The 25,587-nt window shown below is 63.4% G+C and overlaps 4 protein-coding genes across 7 annotated transcripts; 3 read left to right on the forward strand and 1 right to left on the reverse strand.

Moving 5' to 3' along the window:
- The first annotated feature begins 79 nt into the window (after positions 1-79).
- Positions 80-11,689, forward strand: PNKD (PNKD metallo-beta-lactamase domain containing). Of its 2 annotated transcripts, XM_051623595.1 has the most exons (10): positions 80-142; positions 549-762; positions 8,936-9,051; positions 9,270-9,382; positions 9,645-9,703; positions 9,829-9,921; positions 10,179-10,342; positions 10,453-10,539; positions 10,648-10,763; positions 10,960-11,688. In XM_051623595.1, exons 1-10 carry the CDS (start codon positions 88-90, stop codon positions 11,131-11,133), a joined length of 1,191 nt encoding a protein of 396 aa, XP_051479555.1. In that variant the 5' UTR covers positions 80-87; the 3' UTR covers positions 11,134-11,688. The 2 variants fall into 2 exon arrangements, with proteins under 2 accessions (XP_051479555.1, XP_051479554.1); XM_051623594.1 differs by lacking the exons at positions 80-142; positions 549-762 and adding an exon at positions 7,935-8,109 and having other exon boundaries at positions 10,960-11,689.
- TMBIM1 (transmembrane BAX inhibitor motif containing 1) lies at positions 1,576-7,713 on the reverse strand. Its single transcript, XM_051623596.1, has 12 exons — positions 7,505-7,713; positions 4,272-4,534; positions 4,082-4,164; positions 3,947-4,011; positions 3,760-3,813; positions 3,571-3,621; positions 3,380-3,419; positions 3,146-3,183; positions 2,860-2,947; positions 2,664-2,759; positions 2,340-2,393; positions 1,576-2,253 (listed from the first exon to the last, which is right to left on the reverse strand). Exons 2-12 carry the CDS (start codon positions 4,504-4,506, stop codon positions 2,110-2,112), a joined length of 948 nt encoding a protein of 315 aa, XP_051479556.1. The 5' UTR covers positions 4,507-4,534; positions 7,505-7,713; the 3' UTR covers positions 1,576-2,109.
- Positions 11,690-11,998: 309 nt separating the features above from the next.
- On the forward strand, positions 11,999-14,712 carry CATIP (ciliogenesis associated TTC17 interacting protein). The gene is made up of 9 exons (XM_051623193.1): positions 11,999-12,217; positions 12,481-12,693; positions 12,824-12,879; positions 13,187-13,273; positions 13,426-13,596; positions 13,772-13,896; positions 13,986-14,062; positions 14,160-14,248; positions 14,479-14,712. Exons 1-9 carry the CDS (start codon positions 12,142-12,144, stop codon positions 14,710-14,712), a joined length of 1,128 nt encoding a protein of 375 aa, XP_051479153.1. The 5' UTR covers positions 11,999-12,141.
- Positions 14,713-15,702: 990 nt separating this feature from the next.
- Positions 15,703-24,937, forward strand: SLC11A1 (solute carrier family 11 member 1). Of its 3 annotated transcripts, none has more exons than XM_051624097.1 (15): positions 15,703-15,755; positions 16,341-16,474; positions 16,976-17,098; positions 17,845-17,964; positions 18,714-18,820; positions 18,913-18,983; positions 19,093-19,160; positions 19,294-19,449; positions 19,581-19,739; positions 19,916-20,005; positions 20,167-20,322; positions 20,777-20,926; positions 21,004-21,077; positions 21,529-21,682; positions 21,787-24,937. In XM_051624097.1, exons 1-15 carry the CDS (start codon positions 15,716-15,718, stop codon positions 21,895-21,897), a joined length of 1,713 nt encoding a protein of 570 aa, XP_051480057.1. In that variant the 5' UTR covers positions 15,703-15,715; the 3' UTR covers positions 21,898-24,937. The 3 variants fall into 3 exon arrangements, with proteins under 3 accessions (XP_051480057.1, XP_051480058.1, XP_051480059.1); XM_051624098.1 differs by having other exon boundaries at positions 20,167-20,286; positions 20,759-20,926; XM_051624099.1 differs by having other exon boundaries at positions 20,167-20,286.
- Positions 24,938-25,587: the final 650 nt, after the last annotated feature.

Raw genomic sequence — 25,587 nt, forward strand, 5'->3', positions numbered from 1 at the left:
GGTGCACCCTGGGAGCTGTAGTTTCCCGCTCCATCCGGGCAGCGCCACCCGCCGGCAGCCCCGGCGCGGAGAACTGCAGCTCCCGGCATGCAGCGGCGCAGCGGCACGGCCACCATGGCGGCGGCGCTCTGCGGACTGCGAGGTAGAGGAGGGCGGGCGGAGGGGGCGGCCCCGGGGCGGGGGAATGGGCAGCGTCCCGCGCCCCCGTCAGGGCACGGCCCCGCGGCCGCCGACGCGCTCTCCGCGGGGCCCGCAAGGCCTCGGCCCGCCCGGCTGCGGGGAAGGCTGGAGCCGCGTCCCGGGCCGTGCCCCTCCGCTTGGCCACGCCCCCGGGTTGGCCACGCCCCCGTGATCAAGCCCCGCCCACAAGCCCCCTCCAGCGCCGGGGCGGGGGGGGCGGGGGGGGGGCAGGGAGCAGGGATGTGGGCAGGGATGGGAGTAGGGGGCAGGGATGGGGGCAGGAGCCTGGGCAGGAGCCTGGGCAGCCCTGGCTGCCCCCCCTGCGTGCTGCCCCGTGGTCGCCCCCACTAACCCCTCTCCCCTCGCAGGGCTGCTGGTGGCAGCAAGGTGGGCAGTGGGCTCCACCAGGCCCCTGGGGAGGCCGGTCCCCCCGGGCACACGGCTCCTGGGGCAAAGCTGCCGCCGGGCAGCAGAGCCAGGGGCCGGGCCGGGGCCCCGCGGCAGGGGGCTGCCCGAAGGGGTGGAGTACATCCCCACGCGCAAGAAGGGCAAGAACCCCATGAAGCCGGTGGGGGTCGCCTGGTGAGTGTCTGGGGCGGCAGGAGAGGCTCAATATTGGGGGGCTCTGCTGCTTTGCAGGGCCTGGGGTGGGATGGGGGTCCTAGGGTGGGCTGCTGTGCTGAGTGGGGAGGGCGGGAGGCTGTGCTGCCCCAGGGCAGCACAGGGCTCTTTTTTCCCCACTGGCTCTCTCCATTTTCTGCCCTCTGACTGTCCTGCAGGGCTATTGGGTTGCCCTCTGGCATCATCCTCTTCCTCCTGGCTAAACGCGAAGTGGACAAAAACCGCCTGGAGCAACTCAAAATCCGCCGTAAGATGATGGAAGCCAACCAAGGCGAGTACGAGACGGAGCGATACAAAAGGGTGGCCAGGGGGGCATAACCGGGCTGCCCCCTGCCCCCATGGCACCCCAAATGGACTGGCCAAGGGTTCACAAGACCCATGGCACCCCAAATGGACTGGCCAAGGGTTTACAAGCCCCATGGCACCCCAAATGGACTGGCCAAGGGGTCGCAGGTTCCATGGGACACACAGTACTGGTGCCTGCCTTCCCTGGCAAATAAACCTGGTCCCTGGTGAGTGGAACAGCTCGGTGCTTCTGTGGTTATTCCCTCAGCGCTCAGCCCCAGGCTCTGCCTGCCCCCAGAGCAGCTCTGCAGCAGGGATCCTGCCCACAAGGTGGGGGGTGGGTACAGGCAGGAGGAGGAGGTCAGACCTAGAGCAGCTTGACCTTGGCTTTTCCACTGCACGGCAGGGTTTGTGCTGCCCCAGGCCGCAGCCCCTGCTGAGGATGCCCACAGGTTGTTTGGGGGAGTCACCGCACCAGCAAGACTGGGACCATCTGGAAAACTGAAGTGTTTTATTTAGCAAGTGCAACTTTGCCCATGTCCGTGGCTGCAGGGCCTCTTCCATGTGAGCTCTGCCATGGGGGTCCCAGCTGCCCCCCCGCCCACACCGGGCACCAGTGCAGCTCAGGGACAGGGGGCACGGCTGGAACTGCATTTAAGGCACTGAGTGAATGATACCCACTAGGTTCTATCAAAAAAGTATTCCCACCATGATCCCAGCGGCCACGGCCAGCTCCCTGTGCCCAGGCAGGACCGTGGCACTCTGCTGCCAGCACAGCACCACTGGCACAGCTTTGGTGAGTGGTGCCAAGGCTGGACACTGTCTGAATGCTGGCAGCCTATCGCCCCCGCTGCCCTTGGAGGCTTGTCGGGGGGTGACCAAGGGAAGTCCTTTCCTTAGCAGCCTACGGGTAGGGATGCCGAAGCATTAGGAGTCAGGGTAAGAGGCCATATCCTGTACAGAGGCCAGAGGACAGGGTGAGGGACAGCAGGGGGAGGGGGAATGACAGGAGGGGTCCCAGGGCTAATCCCGGCCTACGATCTGCAGGATGAAGGTGAAGATGTAGATGATGTCAGTGTAGATGGTGAGGGCACCGTAGACATACTCCTCGGGGCTCAGTGTGTTCTTCCTGTTCCCCAGCACAAGTTGGGTGTCATAGGCAAGGAACTGGGGGGGGCAGAGGGTGTCAGGCAGGGACCAGGGCAGGGTGTTCCCTGCCTGACATCCTCTGCCCACCCCAGCCATCAACTCACCAGGGTGAAGGCAATGGCACCGATGGCTGCATACAGCATGTGGAGCCAGGGGACCTGCGCAGAGAAGGGGAGGCAGGCTGAGATGAGCTGGGTGCTGGCAGGCAGCAGGCAAGGCACGGCAGGTCCTGCCCACACCCAACTAACTCCCCAGGAGACGCTGCTGACACTGACGCATCCCCTCCCTGCGGGCAAGCTGCCTCTGCAGTGGTCAGCACCACACCCAGCTTCCCAGCAAAGGGAGACCACCCAAAAACTGTACTAGTCCAGGCGACACCCAACTGGGGACACCTGCGGCACCACAGCCCCTCTGTTCCCCATACTCACATATTTGAAAGAGAGGACAATAGCGGTGACAATTCCAGTCACCATGACCACGATGCCCAGCACACAGAAGAGCCCTGGACATGATGTAAAATCAACCTGTCAGGGGGACACACATGTCACAGGGAGACCAGGGCAACCCCACCACCTGGCATCCCATGCGTGACCCTGCCCAAGGCAGGGTATGTCCCCTCCTCACCTTAGTCTGGAAGCAGAAGATGGTGACAATGATGGCCACAATGGCAGTGATGAGCATGGCAATCAGGACCGCATTGGTCCTGTGCATACTGTGGACAGAGGGGACACCAGAGTCACCCCACATTTTGGGATCCTCCTTCCAGGGGGGCATTGGTGACCCTCCAGAGCCCTGATCCCAGGCAAGAACCCCACTGTCCCCAAGCCCAGGGGACCAGAGCTCTCATTTGAGCCAGCCATGTGGAAGAGGACAGGAAGGACCCTGTCACCATGAGGTCCCTGAGGCATACCTGGCGATCGTCCCTGTCATCAGCCCCATGGCCAGCGTCTGCAGGAGAGGAGAAGGGTGGGCTCAGCAAGGTGAGCAGCACTGGAGGGTGCACATTTACCACTTCAGGGCAGTTCCTGGCTGGCCCCCGCCTGCCCACACATTCCCTTCCATTCGTCCTAGCCCACCTGGGAAGCTGGAGTGCCATGGGGACACCACCTGACCCCCCCCCTCCTGCCAGCCTCAGCCCACTCACAAAGATGCTCAGCAGGATGATGTTCCAGGGAAAGCGTCTCCTGGGGACAAAAAAAATGAGGGAGGTGAGCTGGTGACAGGAATGGCTCCACAACCCCATGCAGGGATCTGAGAGGCTGCAAACCACCTTGCCCAGGAACCCTCCCATATCCACACACCCTGACCCTGGTGTCCCAGCCACCAGCAACTCACCGGGGACCTTGGCAGCAGGCCAGCACCAAGTAGGTCACCAGGAACACGGCACTGAAGAAAGAGACAGCAGGTGTCAACACTAGGACCCTCCCTCCAGGACCCCACATCCAACCTGGGAGGCCACATTTGTGAGGTGCCGGCTGCTGGGGAGCAACCAGGACAGCACAAGATGGGGAACCCTCTACTCACTATGAGGAGTAATAGATCGCAACATTCCTCTGGACAAAGGAGCGGACGGGGGAGCTACGGGACAGGAGGGAAAAGAGTTAAGAGAGAGGGGACAGGAACTGCTGTCCCCTTGGGAGCCCCCATGGGGGACATGCAGCCAGGCTTGCCCCTTTCTGAGGGCAAGGCTAAGGAGGGATGTCCCACTCACACAAAGGTGAACACGGCAATGATCCCCACTGTCACCAGCAACTGCAGGGAGATGATGGCATAGACCTGCAAGAGATGGGGGGTTCAGCACACGGTCCCCCACCCTTGACAGGTGCCCCGGCCCCCCAGGACTCACCTTGCGGATGAAGGTGTGCCGGACTTTCTTGTCATCCCAGTTGGCTGATTGGAAGGGGGAGCCGTCACCGATGCCATCATCACCTGCAGGGGGTGACACCCCTCAGCACCAGGGCGGGCTGCGCAGCCCCCCAGAGCACCCGTGTTTCTACCATCCTAGTAAAAAAACACCCCAAGGTTCCCCCACTTACCAAATCGGATAGGCATGGTGGGCATGGCCATCCCTGGCTGGGGATACCCCCCAGCTGCTGGGTACCCCCCTGGCTGTGGGTACCCCCCTGGCTGTGGGTACCCCCCTGCTGCAGGGTATCCCCCAGGATGTGGGTACCCCCCAGCATAGTGGGGGGGCTGGGGATAGCCTCCTGCAGGCGGGGGGTAGAGGGGATTCTTGTCATCGTACGGGGGGGGTGCGCTGGGCTGCGACATGCCAGCTCCCTGTGTCTGCCACAGGCACCTGGAGGGGAGAGAAAATGGGGGAGGAGCATGGAGGGCACGTCAGCACAGGTCCCCCTCCCCAAGCAGGATGTGTCCCCAGTGAGTGGCACCACAGGTGCAGGAACATGGAAGACAGTGGAGCCGCAAAACCTTCCCCTCCCACTTTAATAGCAGCTTCTAATTAATAAGGACAAGTTTGCCTCAATGCCAGTAGGTCAATGAGAGGCTGTCCCACTGTCCCTCACCAGGGTCACTTGCATTCCTGTGCCCTGAGTCCCCAACACCTGCATCAGTGGCCAGCCACAAGCAGGGCACAGCCACGAACTGACTCGAGCTGCACGTGCAGATGTGACCTCTCCAGCAGGCACGTGAGCTCTCTAGCTTCCGGAGACCACCCACCCCACCACTGCCAGGGGTAATGCAAACAGGCTGTGTGCCCGGGCTGGGGTCCAGCTTCTGGTGGCACTACCCTGGGTACAAATGGCATCACCCTGCCTGCTGCCTGGGATGGAAACCCAGGGCCTGATCCTGACCACACACACCATTTGGCCCCCCACTTCAGGGGGTCCCCCCAGCCAGAAGTCCAGTGGGTCACACAGGGACTCCAGAGCCCCTCCAGAGAGTTACAGGGAGAAGTGCCACCCGTGTCACCTCGGAGGGAGGGGGGTCGTATGCCTGGGAGGGGAGCCAGGATCCCCTCAGGGCCGAGCTCCCCTCGGCAGCTGTGTCAGTTCCCCTCACAGAGCCCCAGCTGCCGGGCTTGGCTCTAGAAGAAGGAGGAGGAGAAAAGCAGGATCTCCAAGGCCAGGAAAACAACGGCGCTGCCAGGAGCCGCTGTCAGGCCTTTACTCGCCTGTCCCCCCCGCCCCCCCCGGGCGCTGGCACAGAGGGAGGACCCCCCGGAGCCGCAGGCAGGTGCCAGGACCCCCCGCGTACCCCCTGCCCACAGTGATGACGTGACCCTGGCATTGTCCCTGAGAAGGGACCAGGATCTGACTCTGACTGGGACCGGACTGGGAGGGGACAGGGTGCTTCCTCCAACATGACGCCAGCATTTCCAGCAACAAGGCTGAGCAGGCAGCAGTGCGGGGGGGGCACACCCTGGCCAGCCATGCCAACCCGGGGGGGCAGCTCAGCCTCCATCCCTCCCGCCCTCCGTCTGTCTGTCCCAGCCACGGTGGAGCTCCCACGGCCCTGGCGCCCTTCGCCATCACAATGACGGCGAAGCCAAAAATAACCGGTGTGGTGGCAACCACCCCGACCGGGAAGTTTCACTTTTGATGCCCTGTGGTTTCTCTAAAAAGCACTCGGTGCCCCACTCGTCTGCGGGGCCAGGGAAGAAGGGCCCAAAATAGGAGTCTGACCCCAGGAAAACCCCTGTGACTGCCATCCATTTGGGGGGGACGACCAAAGTCTCCAGGAGGGGACCCAGGAGCCTTGGGAAAGCAGTGTGGATCCAGCCAGCATGTGGACATTAGGGTGTCCCACACTGTGCCCGTGGTCAGCACTCCATAGCAGGGGTCTGCCAGCTGCCCCCAACCCCTCCTGTCCCCACCCCAGTGGAGTGGCCTTGGGGATGGGGAAGTAACCAGTCAGACAGGTCGTTGTGGCTGCCGCACCCAGGGAGGCAGGCAGCACCGCGCACCCTTCCTGCCACCCCAGGCTGGGGCACACCAGGGCCCCGAAACTAGAGGTCACCAGCCACAGGGCCACCCAGGCCAGCTCAGTGACCCTGTCCCTGGGGACAAGGGTGCTGCTCTGCACTGGTTCCGTGACTCAGCACAGATAAGGAACAGATGGCGGGGACTTGGGTCTCAGGCAGCTATCACCCCCAGCATGGCCCCATGGGTGGTGCTGGGCAGTGTCCCCACCAGCCACCCGAGAGTCCCTGCTAGGCTCAGGCCCCTGCCACCAGCTCTCTGGGGACCCTGGGACACCAAGGGCCACCCTAGGGGACCAGGGCTTGGAGTGGGGAACAGGGCTCCCCACTTTAGCCATAGCTCCTCAGTGTAGGGCTGCCTGGGAGAACATCTACCTTCCCAGAAGAGCCTGGAAGCTCCCAGCAGTACTGTACAGCCTGGTACAGCACAGCACGGCCTGGTATGGCATGGCACAGCCCAGTACAGCATGGCATGGCTCAGAATGGTACAGCACAGCTTGACATGGCACAGCACGGCTCTTCCGTATGGCTCAGCTTGGCTCAGCACAACCCAACCCAGCACAAAACAACTTGCCTGGTCAAGTCCAGCCCAGCACTCATGCAGGGGGGGTCAGGGCGGCCCACCCAGGCCGGTTTCCCTCACTGTCCCACCCTGCTCAAGGAGGACATGAGCTTGCCAGACGTCAGCACCGCTGCTGTCTCTCTGCCCACCCACCCCCTCAAAGACCCCTCCAAGCGACAGAGCTACCATCCCAAGCCCAGGCACCCCACAGCCCGTGAACCCCTCACGGTGCCACCTCACACGGTGCTGGGCACAGACCCGTGCCCTCACCTCCAGAGACACCCCACGGGGGTCCCACCGCACCCCGGGACGGTGGCCTCTGCCTGATCCCCCCACGCTGCGCTCCGCTCCTCCCGCACGCCATCTCGTGGGGTTCAGAAAACGGCACCAGCACCACAGCGGGATCCCGCCCGTAGGGGTCCTGTCCCCCCCGTCCCTGCCCACGGGACTCCACCGTGTCCCCGCTCCCCTCGCCGCCGGGGACCCGCTCCGGGGCTGGGGGTCGCAGCTCATCCCTGCGGCTCAGGGACCGGCTCCTTTACCCCCGCCCTGTCTCCGCCGTCTCTCGGGACGGTCGGTCCAGCGCTGGGACACCCCCCGGGGTAGCTGTGGTACCGGAGGGGGCCGGGACAGGGTGGTCGCGGGGTTTGTCGGGGGAGCAGGGGGATCCCGTCGGGCTGTAGGGGTGGGCTCCGTGTCCGGGCCCCCAGCCTCGGCGGCGCCAGGCGGGACTCACGGGGGAGCAGAGCGGGACCGGGCCGTCCTACCTGCTGCGCGGTTCTCCGCCGGGCTGCGGCCACGACCAGCCGGGACGGGGCGGGGGAAGGCACCGCCCGCCCCCCACGCCGCGCCCCCCCGCGGCCGCTCCGCGCCACTGCGCCCCGGGGGGCCGAGTGAGCCGCGGGGCGGGGTGCGCTCCCCCTCCCGGTGCTCCCCGGGACAGACCCTCGCCCACCGAACGGGGGCTCCAGCCGGCTCCTCCGGGATCTCTTTCCTGCCGGCTCTGACGTCACGGCGGGACCCCGTTCTCCTCGCATTGACGTCAACTGGGAGGGGGACACCCTTTGCGATGACGGCCGGGGGGAAATCCCCTCCTCTCCTCCGGTGACGCCATCGGGGTCACCCCCCGCCCTGCTCCCGCGGCAGGGACGCGGCGTGACCAGCAGAGGGCGCTGCAGGGGGGCGGGGGCCGGGGCGGCATGGCCGCGGGGCGGGGGGGGCGGCGCCCGGGCCATGGCGGGGCCGGGCTGGCGGCGGTGGCGGCCGGGGCCCGCGGGCTGGGGGCTGCCTGCCTGCGCCGCTGCTGCGCGGCCCTCCGCCGCCCGCTCGCTGCCCTCATGGCCCTCGCCGGGCCGCTGCTGTTCCGCCTGGGGTGAGTGAGTGAGTGGGTGGGTGGGTGGGTGTCCGCCGCTCCGGTAACCCCCCGCCGGGAGGGAGGCACGGCCGCGGCACGCCTTTGTTCTGCCGCCGGGAGAGGGGGGGGGGACCGTCGTGTTCTGCTTGTGCGGAGCCCCCCGGGGAGGTAGTGGGGCCAGCCCGGTGTGCTCCGGTCCCGCTGGCACGGGGAGGCCGGGATGGGGCTGGGGGGGATGCGAACGCGGCGGGGAGCGTGGGGCCCAGCCCCAGCAGTGCCTCGGCCCCGCGGGGCCGGGGCGCCGAGGGCGGGCGGTGTCAGCTCCGCGGCCGATAAGGCTTTGCTGGGCCGGGAATCAGCCACCGGCCCCCGCAGCGTGCTGGCGGGCACCCTCGGATCTGACACCCTTCCCCCGCCCGTGGCTCCTTCCCTCGGGTCTGATCATTAACCCGGCGCGGTGCCCCGGCCGTGGCCCCGCTGCCCGGGGCTGGCAGGGGCCCCCGCTCCCCGGCTCCCTCTCCCAGCGGGTGCACGGGGCCCCGGCTCCTGCCAGCGTTCCCCCAGGTGTACCTGACGGTGCCACCGAGGAGGATGTGACCGTCCAGGGGGATGCGATGGGCTTTGCAATGCGGGGCTTTGCATGTCCTTCAAGGCACCTGTCCCCCTCCCTGAAAGGCTGCTGTATACATGGGGAGGTTCCCCGTGGTCTGTTGCACCCCTGCATGGCACATGCCATGGGGACTTTTCTTGCTTCCCTTTTCCTCATCCCTCCCAGCAGCTCCCTCCCCAAGTGGCCTTTCTGGGGGGCCTGGGGGTTAATGCCAGGGGTGTCTGCTCTCCACAGGTACAGCCTGTACGCCCGCACGAGGCTGGGCTACCTCTTCTACCAGTGGCAGGTGAGGAAGGCCAGGGAGCGGTACCCACACGGCCACTCTGTACCCCAGCCCTGCCACTTCCCCGGTGAGTCCTGGCCAGACCCCTCGGCCATGGCCCTGACATGTCCCCCAACACCTACACTTTGGGATGGGGGGCAGTTGCCATAACCAAATTGCCCAAAGCATGTTTAACTGAGAATTTTATTTAAGATGTGGGGAGTTTGGCCCATCTGCCCTGTCCCCTCCCAGTTTCCCAGGCAGGAGGGTCACGCTTTGTTGTCTCTCCGTCCATCCATCCCCCAGGGGTGAAAATCCTGCCCATTCCCGTGCTCTCCAACAACTACAGCTACCTGGTCATTGACACTGGCTCTGGCCAAGCAGCAGTCATCGACCCCTCTGACCCACTGGCCGTGCAGGTGAGACCCCTGTGGGCCCCCTGACCCAGTGTTTATCTATTCCTGGTTGACAGGGGGGCTCTCTCGCTTTTTGGGGGGTGCAGAGAGGGCATATTTGCCCTCATCTGCAGCCCTAGTACCCACAACAAGGTTAGAGGGGTGTTGGAGCTCACCTAGTGCCTGGGGAGTTGGGCAAGGCCAAGGTTGGGATTTAAGAAGAGACCAGTAGTTGGGGTTTGTCCCTGTCCCCGCAAATCTCGTGTGTCCCCTCCCCAATTCCCAGGCTGCCATTGAAGAAGAGGGGGTGATGCTGGAGGCCATATTCTGCACCCACAAACACTGGTAAGAGGCAAATGGGAGCCCAGGGGGAGTCAGTAGCTGCCATGGAGGGTACCCCAGCTGAGGTGACCCTACCCCACGTGGGGTGGGAGGGACACATTTGGGGGTGCTGACCTCCCTGCCCACAGGGACCACAGCGGGGGGAACACGGCACTCCGCCAGCAGCATGGCTCCTGCAAGGTGTACGGCAGCACCCTCGATGCCATCCCTGAGCTCACCCAGTAAGTCCTGCAACCCCACGAACCCCCACAGCACCTTCATAAATTGGGGGAGATGGAGGCTTCACCCCCAACCACCACTCTCTGCTCCACTCATCCACCAATCCATCCCCCCAGCACCACACTGCCCCCTTCGTGGGCTGAGATCTGGCGCACTCACAATCCTAGTGTACTGGAGAGGTGTTGCATGGGGAGGTGGGCATTTTGGGGTGTCAGGGTCGGGGGGATGCCCTGATGGTGTACTCCTGTGCCCGGTGCAGCCCGCTTGCTGACAGGGAGAAGGTGAGCGTGGGCTGCCTGACCTTCGAGGCGCTCGCCACTCCTGGTCACACCGTGGGCCACATGGTGTACGTGCTGGATGGGGAGCCCTTTGGTGGCCCCCCCTGCCTCTTCTCTGGGGACCTCCTCTTCCTTGCTGGCTGTGGTGAGTGCTCCTGACCCCAGACCTTGGTGGCTGGGAAGTGGTTACACCCTAGGAAGGGCCTGGGGGGATCCCCAGATCTCCTTGCCATGAACAGTGGTTGCTGCATCCAGGCAGGCTGTTTGAGGGCTCCCCTGAGACCATGCTCGCCTCCCTGGACATGGCTGTGAGCTTGGGTGAGGACACACTACTGTGGCCAGGTGAGTGTCCCCAATAGCGGGGTAGAGTTGCTGGTGTCAACCCTGGCTACCTGCTGCCAAGCTGGGGGGCCAGGGAGGGGCAAAGCTAAGGGGCACGGGGGTCCCCAGGACATGAGTATGCACTGGAGTGCCTGACCTTCGCCATCCTTCTCGAGCTGGACAACCCTGCGCTGGAGCAGAAGCTGCTGTGGGCAGCGCAGCAACGGCAGGAGAAGAGGAGCACAGTAAGGCCAGGGGGCTTCCTCCTTGCAGCCCTCGCACCCCCAGACCCCTCACAGGGTTCCCCCTCAGCAGGGATGCTGCATTCTGACACCCTCTTGCTTGGTGGGTGCCATAGGGGAAGGGGCTGCTGGGAGGGTGGGGTGTGTCTTGGCTCCCTGTCAGGGGTGCTGCCTCTGACAGGACCAGCTGTCCCCGCAGTGCCCCTCCACGCTCGGGGAGGAACAGACCTACAACCCCTTCTTGCGGACCCACCGGCCGGAGCTGCAGGCAGCGCTGGGGCTGTGGCAAGGGGGTGGGGAGCATCCTGATGCCTTCCGTGCCCGAGTCCTCAAGGAGGTGCGGAGGCGTAAGGACCTCTTCAAAGCCACCTAGACACCCTCCCTCCTCTTTCCTGGATTTCCCCCCCCCTTCCCATGGGGCTTGGTGCTGCTCAGGCACAGGGCCCCAAGACTGTGTTTTGTTTTGCTGTGAATCTCCCTCCTGGGGTGCAGGGCTGGGGGGGAAGAGTGGACACCCTCCCTCCTGTGGGCACCCCATAAGTGATCCCTGCCTTTACTCCCCCAGACTTGGGGGTCACCAGCTGTCACATAGAAGCACCTCAATCTGTAGCCCCCCACCCCAGTACTAGGGCTGCAGGGATGGCAGAAAAGGGCTTTTCCTATCCCGTTTTTCTGGGAGCCTTCAATTTTACCCACCCCCCTGCCCCAGTGCTCAGGGAGTCCCCCCCTTCCCCTCACTGCCCCTAGTGCTGTGCATCTCCTTTGGGGAGGGGGGCTGGGATGGACCCCCAGTCTCTAGGCAAGGGGCTTTTCTCTAGCACCCCATGTTTGGTGCTGGAGCTGCCCCCCCATGCACGCACACACTGGGATGGGGCCATGGGGGCACACTGGTGGGGTGTGGGGGGGTGATGCTGTACTGGGGGACTGGAGCCCTCCTCCAACCCCCCCTTCAAATAAAATACTGGATCGAATTTGTACCTGTTTGGTCCTTTCGCTCCGCGGCCGCTGACCCCCGCTCCCCCCGGGAAGCCTCGCTGCGGGGTCGCTGCCCCTTTAAGAGGCGGGCCCGGGGCCGTTGCTGCGGACACCGTTGAGGCGTCGGGGTCGCGCACCTGGGTCCGCCCGGGCAGGTCTGGGGCTGGGGCGGGGGGGGACGGGTGTCGAGGGGGCTGCTGGGGGGGCGAGGGGGGAGTCGGAGGGACTGGGCGAGGATGGGAGGGTGGCAGGGGCAGGTGGGCTTCAGACGCTTGGGTGCGGTGGGTTTCTGTGCTCCCCCTCGCAGTTTCAGGGCTACACGTGGCACCGGGGGTGCACCGCGGTTTGGGGTAGACGTGCTGCCCCTTCACCTGGGGGTCTGGCAGCAGGAGCCGCCAGGAGAGCCATGGAGCAGCCCCCCGAAGACCAGCGGGAGTCCCCAGCCCTCTCGGAGGCAGCCGCCGAGTTCCTGAACCTCATTGGTGGGTGTCCCCCCCCAGTCTTCACCCCTGACCTCCTCCTTGTTCCCCAAGCCGTGCCCTGGGGGTCCTCAGTGCAGGGGCGGGGAGCACCGGCTCTTGCGGGAGGGCGAGGGAGGGGTCGTGGGGGCTTGAGCCGGATAAATGGTGAAATGGTGAAGGGCTCAGCCCGAACACCTCCGGGGCAGGTGGGGAACTAGGGCAGGGAAGTGGCCTGGGCAAGGGCGACCATTCCTCGGGGCAGTGGTGACAGTCCCACCCTGCAGGGCCGGAGGAACTGGAGTCCTGCCTGTTCACTGAGACCCTAGAGGTGGTGGCAGCAGAGGACCAGCCAGGGGTCCAGATCACGGGCCAGTGGTGGGCAGCAGTCCGGTGGGCACCCTACAAGCAAGAGGGCAAGCCGGCACGGAGCTGCCTTCTGGTGCAAGCCGGTTTCCGGATCAGGCAGGACAACGTGCCCTGCTCCAGCACCTTAAAAGGTGAGCCAGGGATGGCTTGGAGGGTCCTCCCTCCCCAGGGCTGTAGTACCCCAGTCCCACTGGCCCCCAAGGCTGTGGGGCACTGCTGCAGTGCCAGCAGGGTGGGCTGAGTGCAGCTTTGCTCTGCTAGCCTATGTGACCCCGCTGCTGGAGACTCTGGAGCAGGAGGAGCAGGAGCGCCTGGAGGTGACTGGTGTGGCAGTGGTGTGTCCCATTCCCCGTGTCCTGCCACCCTGCAGTGATGCCTTCCTGGGGACTGTGCCCCATGCAAGGTCACTGTGGGCAGTTTGATGTTTCCATTCCTGGCTCAGACACCAGCTCTGTCCCACCAGCCTGGTCCCCTTCCCCTACTCTGGGTAGCAGCTGGAGTGGGGAGTTGCCCACAATGCATATGGCATGATACCCTGATTGAAAGGGGTGCTGGGATGTGCCACCTTGGAGAGGGACAGCCTTGGCTCTGCCCTCCACCTTGTGCCACCCACCCCTCCCACAGCTCAAAGCACACCCAGTAGAGAGGACGACCCACATGGTGAACCACCACCATGGGATGACTGTCACCAAGACCATTCAGGAAGGAGAGGTGAGGCTGAAGGGAAGTCTCTCCCCTCTGCCCTCTAAATGGGGCACATCCTGGGGCCCATCCCGGGTTCCCCCCCAGCCTCCGGGAGTGCCGTCTCTGGGGAGGCTGGAGCAGGGGCTGTCCCACTAGGTGGTGGCTGGGTCTCTCTGCAGGCAGAACCAAAGAGCTGGAGCTTCTTCTACCTCCAGGATGATCTGCGGGGGCTGCTGCCAGAAGGTGCCAGCATCCTGCTGCTGCGGGTGCTGGCACACCTGCAGGCAGTGCCCCCTGACCTCATCTTCCCAGCCTTCGACACCGAGGGCCAGCTCTGCATCTCCAGCTACGTGAGCAGCTGGACGGGGGAGCTCGCATGACCTGGGTCAGGTTGGGGGTGCCAGGGAGTAATGTGGGAGGTGGAGATAAACGGGGAGTGGATGAGAGCATGGAGGGGCATGGGAATGGCACTTGGGGGCAGGGGTGACTCCGGGACAGGAGTGACCCCTGCCCATGCTCCCGCAGCGTGCCGTGGGCTTCCAGCAGCAGGCAGTGGGCTCGGTGAAGGCAGAGGTGCTTGTGATCGAGCGATCCGTGCAAGCCAGTGCTGACACCTCCACCGTCTGGCACAGCAGCTTCCTCCCCAGCGGGTATGGGCAGCGGTCTGGCCAGGGGCAACCCCAGCCCTGCCAGCCTAGTGAGAACCCAGGAGTAGGGTCAGTGGCTCTTTCCCCCACAGGCGTTTGGTCCGATGGGTGCAGATCGGCTCCCCGATGCTGGTGCTTCTGCAGAATGAGTCCGTCCTTGGAGAAACAGGTATGGGGGAGAGGCTTGTGCCCCCCTGCATGGGCACCTCCTGCCTGCTGTCTGGCATCCAAGTGGGAAACACCCTCCCCTACCTTTCTGCTGTCAGGTGAGGTCAAGCCCCAGCCTTTCTTCCCCAAACAACCCCTGGACTGGGAGGAGGACATCCAGCTTTATTCCTGGTTCCTGGACAGGAAGGTAAGATGGGAGGACATGGGGCTGTGCCACTCCCCAGCAGGGTCTTCCCTGGGGTGTCCAGGGGGCACAGTGGGGATCAGACTGGCCAGCACACTCCCCAGTCTACTCAAGTGTGGAAAAGGACCCAGGATTCCCACCCCTCCACCCTGGCACAGTGGCTGGGGAGGCACATTGATGCCTGGATCAAGGGAACATTTGCCTCTGTGCCCACCCTGCCCACTCCACCACAGGAGGAGCTGCAAGCATCCCACAGTGACTACCTCCAGCAGCACCCCGAGTACTGGGCAGTACAGCATGATTTCCTCCAGGCCCTGCTTCTGCGGCAGCCCTGTGACCTCATCTCCTTTGCTGATGAATTCTTTGCCCCCTTCTCCCACCAACGGCCCCCTGAAACCCGCTTTGCCCATGTCAAGGCTGTCAGGCCCTCCCCTCCTGTGCCCCCTCCCTCACCATTCTCTGTCTAGTGGGGAATAAAGCCACCAGTGCTGCCTCTCCAGACTTGTTTGCTTTGGGAAAACTGAGGCATGGGGAGGGCAGTGGGAGCTGAGTTGTGTGCTAACCCCCCCACCATTCCAGACTGGAAGGGACCAAGATGTCCTGTCCCCTTCTGGGCTGTTCTAGCCCCTGTCTTGGGCAGAGGGTGCCTGGGACACACCCTGGGGCAGAGCCAGGCTCACACTCCTGTGCCCACCACTGCCCCACCTGTCCTTGGAGACAGACCCTAGTGCCCACCTTTCTGTGGGACACATCCAGGTGGCAGAAGGGTGCCCCAAAGAGGCAGGCAGTACTATCCAGACATCCATGGGTGCACCTGGAGTGCTCCCACTCTCACCTCCACAGCAATAAGGGTCCTCAGGACGGGGTGCCCCACTTTTGTGGGCACAGCCTGACCTGCAATAATACTGAGCATGTCATCTTTGGGGTGGATGTCCTACCATCTGGGGATGGCATGAGTGCCCTGTGCCACAGAGCCTGCCTGGCTGGGTGCCAGCAGTTGAGGATGCATTTTGACCTGCTCTTGAGCTTGTGCAATGCAGGCCTGCTTCCTTCTCACTCCTACTTCTCCAGCCTTTCCCCTACTTTCGTGGCACCAGCCCTTCCTCCCCATGCTGTGAGACACTGTCCCCTGTTCCCTGAACTGCCCAGGGAGCAGGACCTCTGACATGTGATGGAGGGTGACAGGCAGGCATGTTCCCATGCATCCTGCTCTGGGTGCCCTGTGTTTGCATGTACATGGAGAAGAGAGGTTCTGGGTTAACCCCCTCCTGGCACAGGGTGGGGGAACTGAGACCATGTGAACTCACAGCACCCAGCCCCCACCAGGCAGAGCTCCTTTCCTAGCCCAGCTCAGCGGGTGGGGAAGGAGCACTTCCTTCTCCTTCTCCTCGGGGGGGCAGATGGGGGGGTCCTTTAAAAGCTGGGTGGCAGGCATTGTATCCAGTGTCAAGATCAGTGCTTCCCAGCACCATGTCGGGATCAGGCCCAGCCATGGCGTCACTAGAGCCAGGTGAGCCCCATGACATGTGGGTCCCCCCATGCCTCCTTTCTTCCTCTAAGACCCCCCTCCCCTAAGAATTCCTCCCCAGGACCCCTGCCTTTGCTCCCCCTTCCCTATAAGCATGTTTCTCCCAGCCTGTCCTAGATTCCCCACCTGCCCCATCCTCTGTTCACCCAAGCCCACCCATGATTCACCCATGCTACCAGGATGTGGGTGAGCTGTGGGAGGATTGAGACTGGTACCAGGCTCTTATCCCCTTCTCCATGCTCACCCTGCAGCAGGACCTAGGGCAGGGTCTCCTCCTGTCTTTCCTGCCCAGAAATGCACTTGGCTCTTGCACTGGTGAAGATTGGGCTGGGACCAGAAGTTTTTAGGGACACCTGAGCTGGATGTGGCATCTGTCACCTTTGGGTAGCCACTGACATCCCCAATATAGCCACCCTCATGGCCCTCTTGGAAAAATGGGCCTCATCCCTCATGGGGTTCACTGGGCAGGGGCAGGTGGGACTGGGAGGAAGCCAGGGCTGCCAGCCACCTATGTCCTTGCCCTTGGTGAGCTGCGACCTCGCCTCCTCCTCTTTCTCTCACCCCCAGGCCTCACCGGGTCCCTGAACCAGGGCCAAGCCCAGACTTACAGCACCGGCGGGAGCCCCGTGCCCCTGCAGCGCCCTGACACCCGGGACCAGACCCACCTGGACAAACTCATCAGCATCCCCAAGGATGGAGGGGTAGGTGCTGCCGGGCTGGCAGCTCCCTCTGAGGGTGGGCAGAGACAGGGCGGGGGGCAGTACCAGGGGTGGGGTTGGCACAGGGTTACGGCACGGGGGGGAGGGGGGGAAGACATGCCCAGCCAGTCCCAGCAGGTGGAAGGGAGAGGAAAAGGGATGGAGGTTCCCCGGCAAGGACAGGTGGTAAAAGCAAGGCTTGGCAGTGGGATCCCATAGGGTGCAATTAACGCTGCCTGACAGCACCGGGAGACCTCTGAAAATTTCTGTCCCCATGTGGGATGGGGGTCTCTCCGCCCCCAGCGCTGCTGCTAACCAAGAGGGGCTGGGAGGGCAGCAGTTCCACCCCCGAAGCAGGCAGAAGAAACATCCTCCAGGTGTGAAATGCAACTGCGCAGGCAGCACAGGGCTTACCAGCAACGGGCTAGAGGGGACTGGGAGTGCAACTGGGAGGCAATGGTTTTGAATGGGAGCTCCTAGCTCTGACCTGCTGCCTCGTCCCAGCCTGGTTTCAGCTTTAGGAAACTCTGGGCTTTCACCGGTCCCGGTTTCCTCATGAGCATCGCTTACCTGGACCCTGGCAACGTGGAGTCGGATCTGCAGTGTGGGGCAGTCGCAGGGTTCAAGGTGAGCCCCAGGCCCCTCTGGCCCCCTGGGTCAGGAAGCCGCCGGGTGTTTTGCAACTCCTCCTGTGCCAACGGCCACCAGCCCCAGAGCAAGCCAGCTTCCCCAGCCCTGGGAGTGGAAAGGAACAGAGGGGCCCTTGGCATTGGGGGAAAGCACCCAGGGGTGTGGGTGGGCCACCCCTGGCTGGGGTGGGGGCTGGGGACCACAGAATTATAGAATTATTTTATTTGGAAAAAATCTTTAAGAGCATCAAGTCCAACCGTTAACCCAGCACTGCCAAGTCCACCACTAAACCATGTCCCCAGGCACCACATCTACACATCTTTTAGATATCTCCAGGGATGGGGACTCCAGCACTTCCCTGGGTAGCTTGTTCCAGTGCTTGATAACCCCTTCAGTGAAGAAATTTTACCTAATATCTCATCTAAACCTCCCCTGGCCCAACTTGAAGCCATTTCCTCTTGCTCTATCATTTGTTACTTGGGAGAAGAGACCAACACCCAGGTAGCTACAACCTCCTTTCAGGTAGCTGTAGAGAGTAGTAAGGTCTCTCCTCAGCCTCCTTTTGTCCAGGCTAAACAACCCCAGTTGCGCTCTAGACCCTTCACCACCAGACCACTTCCAGCCCTTCAAGGCTTCTCTTTCCCCTGTCCCTGGGCTGCCTGACAACCTTGCTGGGAGCCCCATGCAGCCAGAGCCTGCCCGGTGCCCAGCCCCTGCTTCCTCCCTCCCTCCTGTCCTCCCAGCTGCTGTGGGTGCTGCTGTGGGCCACCATCCTGGGGCTGCTGTGCCAGCGCCTGGCCATCCGGCTGGGCGTGGTGACGGGGAAGGACCTGGCCGAGATTTGCTACCTCTATTACCCCAAGGTGAGCAGCCACGGGGAGCCCCCCTGGGGGGGTGACAGCTCGAGGGTATGTCACACTTGGGCTTGTGGCAGTCCTGGCAGGGACTGGGGGGCAGGACTGTTTAGGGGAAGGATGGAGAAGTGCACGAAGATGCTGTGAGAGCCCCCATCCTAGGGGGTCCCCAAAGTGTCCCAGTCCCAGTGCCCCCCACCTAGCACTCACAAACCATTGTGAAACAGGGGCCCAGGGGAGGTGGAAGGAAAGCAGCTGCCTAGGTGTCCTGGTCTGATTTGAGGACACTTGAGCATGTCCCCCAGGGGGGGGTAAGCTCAGGTGTCAGGGCAGTGACACGCAGCCAAGACACTGGGCAAACCCGGGCACAGGTGTGCAGGGAGCTGGGGTGCTCAGGGGACATCACATGGCAAAGGAGGGGGGGGAGCTAAGGCCAATCCTGATAGGGTTGAAAAAGCATTGAGGTGTTGGACTGAATGACAGGTCCCTAGGAGGGCTGGATATGTCCCTCTACCTGACCCACCATCATACCCAGACATCTGGGTCCTAGCCCACTGAGAAATGGGGAGGGGGGCAGGCTGGGATTTAGGATCCATCTTGCACCCTGTGGCATGGGAGAGGCTGGAGGGTCTCCCTGGGTCTCCATGCTGCTCTGGGTGGCCTGCCACAGCCTGGGGACATGGACAGTGGCCTCCACCCTGCAGAGTGTGCCCACCCAGCCAGGGCTCAGGTGCCTCACCACACCCTGGCCCCTCCAGGTGCCCCGCATGCTGCTATGGCTCATGATAGAGCTCGCCATCATCGGCTCCGACATGCAGGAGGTGATCGGGACAGCCATCGCCTTCAGTCTGCTCTCGGCTGGCCGGTGAGCCGTCCCACGGGGGCCTCCCAGCTCTCCCCATGGCCCCAATCCACCAAGGGACGTTGTGTCTAATGCTCCCCCTTGCCATCCTGCAGCATCCCCCTCTGGGGTGGGGTCCTCATCACCATCGTGGACACCCTCTTCTTCCTCTTTCTTGACAAGTACGGTAAGTTACGTGGTGTGGGGATGGGGGAGATGCTTGCCTGGGCAGCCCTGGCACTGATGTGGCACTGGTGTCCCCTGCTCTGTCCCACCCCATTTCTTGAACCCTCTAGGGCTCCGCAAACTGGAAGCTTTCTTTGGTCTTCTCATCACCATCATGGCCCTGACCTTTGGCTACGAGGTGAGAGGGGGAGCTGGGGACACCCTTTTCCCTGCAGGGTGCTGGCAGGGGATCCTCATAGGGCATCCCCGCTGGCACCGGGTTACAACAATGGGAATACCAGCTCACAGTGCCCCTTCCCACTTGTCCCCAGTACGTGGTGGTGAGACCGAATCAGGTGGAGGTGTTGAAGGGCATTTTCCTGCCCTACTGCCCAGGCTGCGGGCGAGAGGAGCTGCTCCAGGCCGTGGGCATTGTTGGCGCCATCATTATGCCCCATAATATCTTCCTCCACTCCTCCTTGGTCAAGGTGAGATGAGGGCACTGCTATCTCAGGGTGTCTCAGGGGACACTTGGTAGGGACCAGCTGGTCCTGGCTGTGGGATGATTCCAGGGGTGCCTGCCTGATCCCATGGCACTCATGTCATCTGCCATGCGCAGACACGTGCGATTGACCGGTCCAAGAAGGAGGCAGTGCAGGAGGCCAACATGTATTTCCTGACTGAGTCCTGCCTGGCCCTCTTTGTCTCTTTCCTCATCAACCTCTTTGTCATGGCTGTCTTTGGTGAGGCGTTCTACCACCAGCAAAACAAGGATGTGGTGAGTGTCACTTTGTGCCTAAGGGGAGGTGACAGTTGTGTCCAACTGTGGAGACAGGCAGGGCAAGCATCCCTTGGAGAGTGGGTGTCCTTGTCCCTGAGACATGGTGTGGGCTCCCACGGTGTCTGTGGGGGCTACTTGGTGGCCATCCCATTCATGCCCACTTTGCCTTGCAGCACAACAAGTGCATCAACAGCAGCATCAGCCGCTACACCAGCATCTTCCCCGACAACAACGAGACAGTCTCTGTAGATATCTACCAGGGGGTGAGTGGTCCTGGGCTGTGGCCAGCAGGCACCAGTACCCATCTGGGAGATGTAAAGCTCCCCTGCTGACCCCTACTCCAGGGGCTGCAAAGACCCCACTGGAAGACTGGAAGCTGATTGGGGTGGGACTTCGGGGTCTCCATGCGAATGTTCCCATACAGGGTGTCATCCTGGGCTGCTATTTTGGAGCAGTGGCACTGTACATCTGGGCCATCGGGATCCTGGCAGCAGGGCAGAGCTCCACAATGACCGGGACCTACGCGGGACAGTTCGTCATGGAGGTGAGGGACGGAGATGCTGGCCCTCGCCCCCAACAGGTGCAGTTAGTAGGGAGGGGAATCGAGGATGGGAGGTCCTTGGGGCACACTCCCTCCCCCGCGTATTTGGCAGAGTCAATTGCCCCACATTCCTGCAGGGAGCTGGGCATCGGGGCATTGCCCACTCGGCAGGTGGTAGCTTGCTGGTACTGGGGTTCCCCGGTCCCCAGGAGGTGGGATGAGGACGGTGCCCACCCATTGCCGCGGTGCAGCCACCGCTACCCGCCGTGACACCCAGAGGCACTCTGTGTTTCTCTCATGAGCTCGTTTGCTTAATGAGCTGCAGCTGACACCTAGCGGGGCGCGGCAGCGCCTGCAAGGGACTGCTCAGCGCCCTGGCACACAGAGAAGGGAGGGATGCCCCCCATGTTCCTCCGAGCCAGGATCTGGGGGGACCGGAGCTGTGTCCTGGGCAGGGCGAGGGGCAAGGGCGCAGGTTTCGCTGTGTTCCCAGGGCTTCCTGCAGCTCCGCTGGTCCCGCTTCGCCCGGGTGGTCTTCACCCGCTCCTTTGCCATCCTGCCCACCGTTTTTGTGGCTGCCTTCAAGGACGTCAGCCACCTGACAAGCATGAACGACCTGCTCAACGTCCTCCAGAGCATCCTGGTAAGGTGGAGACCATCGCCTGCCCCCCAACAGCCTGACCCCACAACTTCATCCCCCTCACCCAGCTCTCCTTTCAGCTGCCCTTTGCCGTCTTGCCCGTCCTCACCTTCACCAGCCTGCGCCCACTGATGCAGGACTTCACCAACGGCCTGTGAGTGCCAGGGTGGGAGGAAGGCAGAAGGGGACAGAGCAGGGTGCTCCAGCTGCAAGCATCCTCCTTTTGGCCCATCCTGCCCTCTAAACCATGTTGTGGGGGCAGTTGGTGCATGGGTATAGGGTCGGGGGTGGGTGTGTGTGTGGGATGTTCAACCTCACATGCCCACAGCAGCAAGATCAGGACAGACTGTGCTCTCTATCCTCATCTTGATGTCTCGTCCCTGCCACAAGTCTTCAGCATTCCCCTGACACTGCCAGCCCAGCATTCACAGGGCGGCAAAAACCCACCCCTAGAGCCCCATCGTAGGGGTGTAGTATAGTGACAGGGTGCAGAGATGTCCTGGTTGGGATCTTGCTCACCTACAACCCCAGATCCCCCAGATCACTGTGCCCCCTGGCACAGTGGGGGATCTGCCCTGGTACTAATGTCACTCCCCTGCCCACAGCCCCTGGAAGGTGCTGATGACCCTCATCACAGCGCTGGTCTGTACCATCAACATCTACTTCGTGGTGGATTTTCTGCCCTCGCTGCGGAGCCTGGGGTACTACATCCCCCTGAGCCTGCTGCTGGCTGCCTACGTGGCTTTTGTCGCCTACCTGGTAGGGCTGGCACTGTGGGAAGGGGTAGCTGGGTGAGGGACGGCTGCCTGGGGGGCTGTGTCCCCCATGGGTGCCCATCGGCCGAACATCTTTGCCTCCCACAGATCTGGACTTGCAGCATCGCGCATGGAGCCAGGTTCCTTGCACATGGCCACCACAGCCGGTTCAGCTTCGGTGTCTCCCTCGATCCGCCAGTGCTGGCAGGGACCCGGTGACAGACTCCGTCCCCTCTTACTGTCGTCCCTCCCGCCCCCCTGCCCAGCACAGCCCCCCGCTGCGGGCACTGATTTGAGGCCGCGCCCTGGGAATTACGTTCTGCCTAGAAGCGCACCCAGCAAGGAAGGGGTTAACTGTCGGGCAGACGTTCCACAACCTTTTAATGTTTCCGTCCCTGCCCCCCGCAAGTTCAGGGGGGCTGTGCTGGTCCACGCTGGATGCTGCGGGGGAGGAAGCAGCGGGAGGTGTCCCCAGCCCTTGTCGCAGAGGCTTCAGTGATTGAGCCGCCCCGGAGACCTTCCCTCCTCATTAGTGCCAGGAACCGTCGGTCCCTAGGACCGCTAATTACCGCCCGGGACCGCTAATCACCTCTCGGGACCGCTAATCATCATCCCTCCCCATCCGAGGGTGGCGGGGCCAGCCCCAGCGGAGTCGGGGCCACCAGTCCCGCTGCCCGGCACCGGCCCCAGCCTGTGGACCGGACGGGCCGGAGCTACACGGGTGGCTCCTAAACTCGGGGCGGGAAGGAGGGGGCGGCTCATAAGTAGCATGTTTGTGACCTGGCCTCAGCCTCGCTACTACTGCGCGCCCCGAGGCGGGGACCCTCCATGGCCGCCCCCCGTGCCCCAAACCGAGCACTTTGCCCCGGGCTGAGGGGTTCGGCGGGGGTCTGCATAAACCCACGCGTGGCCGTGGGAGTAGGGGATTTGGGGCTTAACCCCAGCCCTTTGCATTCCCTCGAGAAGGGGTGGGGGGCCCCCACCAACCCCTCCCCGCCCCGGATGCCCCGTTTCCCGCCTGCCGGCCCCGCCGGATGCGGGGCAGCTCGGGGCCCCCCCAGGGGTGACAGTCGGTGCCCCAAGGCCCGAACCCCGGGTGGGGGGGGTCCCGAGGGCTTCGCCCCCCGTCGCGGCCCGAACTTGCGAGACGCTCCCTGGCTGTTTCAAGGCTCCCCCCGCTTCCCAGCACCCCCCCCACACCCCAAAAAATCCCTCTTCCCAAACCAGGCTGATCGGGGGGCTGAGGAGATTGGAATTTAAGGGGGGGACGAACCCCACCCCTGCCCGTGCTTCCCCCCCCGGCCCCTTTCACCGGGCAGGGACCCCCTCCCTGCTCCCGGGGGCCGCACTTGTTTATGTGAAGAATTTCCCCTTCCTTAAAAGGGCGATGCCCGTCGGAGGGGCGGTGCCTCCCCCCGCCACCGCGTTGGCCCGGCCTCGGGTGGCTGGAAGGAGGAGCCAGAGCGGTGGGGCCCACCGAAAGGCGGGGCCGTCCCCTCCTTCGCCGGGGCTGCCAGGGGCTGTGGGGAGAAGTAGCAGGAACCGCTCTCTAGCACGGTACCTTCCCCAGACTGGGGTGCCCCTGCCGGAGGGGGCCATCAGGGACTGGGAGGGCCGGAGGTCTGGGAGATGCTGGGGTCTGCAGAGTGCAGGGACCAGCTCAACGGCTTATTTTGCGGTGGCAGAGGTCACTGGGTCTGTGCCTGCGGGGATCACTTTTCTCTGGCCAGGAGTCCCAGCCCAGGGCACCCCTATCTCGGGGGCACCTAACTGGCCTGGGTCTTAGCAGGAGGTGTTCAGCCACAGGCCCCAGCCACAAGGCAGCAGTTGGTGGGACAGAGCTCCCGTGGCCATGGTTAGCTTGTGGGAACAGGGAAAGCATCTGGGACCCCAGCCTGGGGACAGTGGGGTCACACAGAGAAGTCCCTCAGTGACCACCCATGGTAGCCCAGTGCTTTTCTGCCCTGTGCCCACAGCCCGTGCACCTAGCTGGGTTCTGCCTGTTCCTGGCCTGGGGGTACAGGATGAGGAGGTCCCTAAAGCTCCATATCCCCAGGTTGTCCCACAACCCCAGGATGTGGACAACTTCCTCCTGAGCTCCCCAGCTGCCCGGTCTACCCCTGAGCAGGCAGCAAAGCTGGAAGCGATGCTCCAACTGCTGCTACAGGCAGCTGGCCTGCAGATTTTCCTAATTACATTAATTAGAAGACAAGCAGGGCTTGGCTTAGCTGAGGCTGTTGCCTGCGTGTGGCTCATCAGGGAGGGAAGAGGAGGATTCAGACAGAGAGACAGAGGTCCTGGAGGGGACAGTGTGTGGCCTCCACGGCTGTCCCCATATTAAACAGTGTCCCCTGACACCGCAGGCAGCAGAGCTCGTCCCAGCCAACCTACCGGGGAGGAGGCAGGCATCCTGCCCGGCCCCACCTGGGCTAAAGGAACAGCACAGGTCAGCCTGAAACAGAGAGTGAAGGAAGCACAGCCTTTTATTTCCTCTTCCTCGCCCGAGGCAGGGTGGCAGTGCCGGCTGTCTGGCCGGTGAGCCGGCTGCCTCCCTGTCCAGCGCTGCCGAGGGGTGGGAAACTGAGGCACGATCGCTGCCCACCCTCGGAGCAGACGGAGGGGGTGGCAGGACGCCGTGTCCCGGTTCCCAGCCGCAGCCTGGTTCCTACCGTGACTTCCCCCGTCTTCGTGGTGCCGGGATGCCCCGCACAGAGCTGGGAGCTTTTGCACCCCCAGAGTTTCCACCGCCTGCCCGCTCCCGTCGGCCCTGCAGCATCTTAATTCCCCGGGGATTGTGGAGGGACTTCCCGTCTCCCTACCTCATTTCCCAGAGGGGTCACCGGTGGGCATGTGCTGTGCCCCGTTGTGTCCCAGGCTGGCAGAGGGTACAGGTTCCCCTTCCAGCCCCGTTCCCCAGGGGTTGCTCCCACCGTACGGGGATGGCTCAGCCCTGGGGAGCCGGAGGGGCAGAGCGGTCCTCGGGGGGCTGCCGCCGCGGGCATCGCTGCCTCCCAGGTCCCCCCGGGACAGAAATAATGATTTCAGCCTCTGAAGTTCCTAATCCACAGCTGGGAGAGGTGGAAAGATCACGAGCAAGCTCAGATGGGGCATTTCCAACCTGCTCTGCCCCAGCCTCACGCTCACGGAGGAAGCAGCATCTCCGGCCATCGAGACGATGATCAGGACCCGCTGGAAGCCACCGGGGCCGGACGCTGCCCGGGGACCCCATCGCGGTACTGAACTGCCCTGGCAAGGCCCAGCCGGGGCAGGGAAGGGGCTGGAGGGAGGTAACGGGGGTGACAGTACATGGGGGGCTTAGGGGAGATGAGTTTTCCCGAGGAGATTGATGTATCCTTAAGCTACTGGTAAAAGACGTGTTTTTTTTCGGAGAGCACTCGGAGGCAGCCTTCTCCCTAGAGGCAGGAGGGCAGGAATTACAGGGGAGAGTATATATATATATATAAATAGCCCAAATAACTGGGCGATGGGAATCCCCCAGCACAGCCTGGCGCCACCAGGTGCAGGGGTCTCTGCTGCCGGGGACACCCAGCACAGGGGCGGCTTCATGTGTCGGGGGTAGCTGCAAGGGGTCCTTCCCGCTTTCCCTAGGGCTGCCAGCTGGATGGGGGGGTGACACCTGGGATGTGACAATAGAGCCGACCCTGTCTCCGTCATCCCTGGACCGGAGGGCTGGCGGCGACCCCCCTGTACGACCCCCACGGCGCAATGGGGTCCTCCCCAATCAAACCTGCCGCGCAGACGCTCTCTCCCCACCACCCCAGAAACACCCACCGGTCCCACCTAGTTTCGGCGGGGACCCCCCGCTCCTCCCCCCGCGGGGCGGGAGGCTGGAGGTTGGGAGGAGGAGGAGGAGAGGGCCCCCACCCCCGGCGTTGCCCTTTTAAGGGG

This window comes from Apus apus, chromosome 6 (genome assembly GCF_020740795.1).
Source record: "Apus apus isolate bApuApu2 chromosome 6, bApuApu2.pri.cur, whole genome shotgun sequence".
Lineage (NCBI taxonomy): Eukaryota > Metazoa > Chordata > Aves > Apodiformes > Apodidae > Apus > Apus apus.

Bases quoted from the DNA above. Each gene is read 5' to 3' on its own strand.
- TMBIM1 (XM_051623596.1), bottom strand. From the start codon at position 4,506: ATGTCGCAGCCCAGCGCACCCCCCCCGTACGATGACAAGAATCCCCTC. The intron at 4,165-4,271 runs GTAAGTGGGGGA...CACCCCCTGCAG, and splicing joins CACCATGCCTATCCGATTTG to GTGATGATGGCATCGGTGAC. The intron at 4,012-4,081 runs GTGAGTCCTGGG...CATCTCTTGCAG, and splicing joins GGCACACCTTCATCCGCAAG to GTCTATGCCATCATCTCCCT.
- SLC11A1 (XM_051624097.1), top strand. From the start codon at position 15,716: ATGTCGGGATCAGGCCCAGCCATGGCGTCACTAGAGCCAG. The intron at 20,006-20,166 runs GTGAGTGGTCCT...GTTCCCATACAG, and splicing joins CTGTAGATATCTACCAGGGG to GGTGTCATCCTGGGCTGCTA. The intron at 21,078-21,528 runs GTGAGTGCCAGG...CCCTGCCCACAG, and splicing joins CAGGACTTCACCAACGGCCT to CCCCTGGAAGGTGCTGATGA.
- PNKD (XM_051623595.1), top strand. From the start codon at position 88: ATGCAGCGGCGCAGCGGCACGGCCACCATGGCGGCGGCGCTCTGCGGA. The intron at 763-8,935 runs GTGAGTGTCTGG...TGCTCTCCACAG, and splicing joins AAGCCGGTGGGGGTCGCCTG to GTACAGCCTGTACGCCCGCA. The intron at 9,052-9,269 runs GTGAGTCCTGGC...TCCATCCCCCAG, and splicing joins CCAGCCCTGCCACTTCCCCG to GGGTGAAAATCCTGCCCATT.
- CATIP (XM_051623193.1), top strand. From the start codon at position 12,142: ATGGAGCAGCCCCCCGAAGACCAGCGGGAGTCCCCAGCCCTCTCGGAG. The intron at 12,218-12,480 runs GTGGGTGTCCCC...CCCACCCTGCAG, and splicing joins CGAGTTCCTGAACCTCATTG to GGCCGGAGGAACTGGAGTCC. The intron at 13,597-13,771 runs GTGAGCAGCTGG...ATGCTCCCGCAG, and splicing joins AGCTCTGCATCTCCAGCTAC to CGTGCCGTGGGCTTCCAGCA.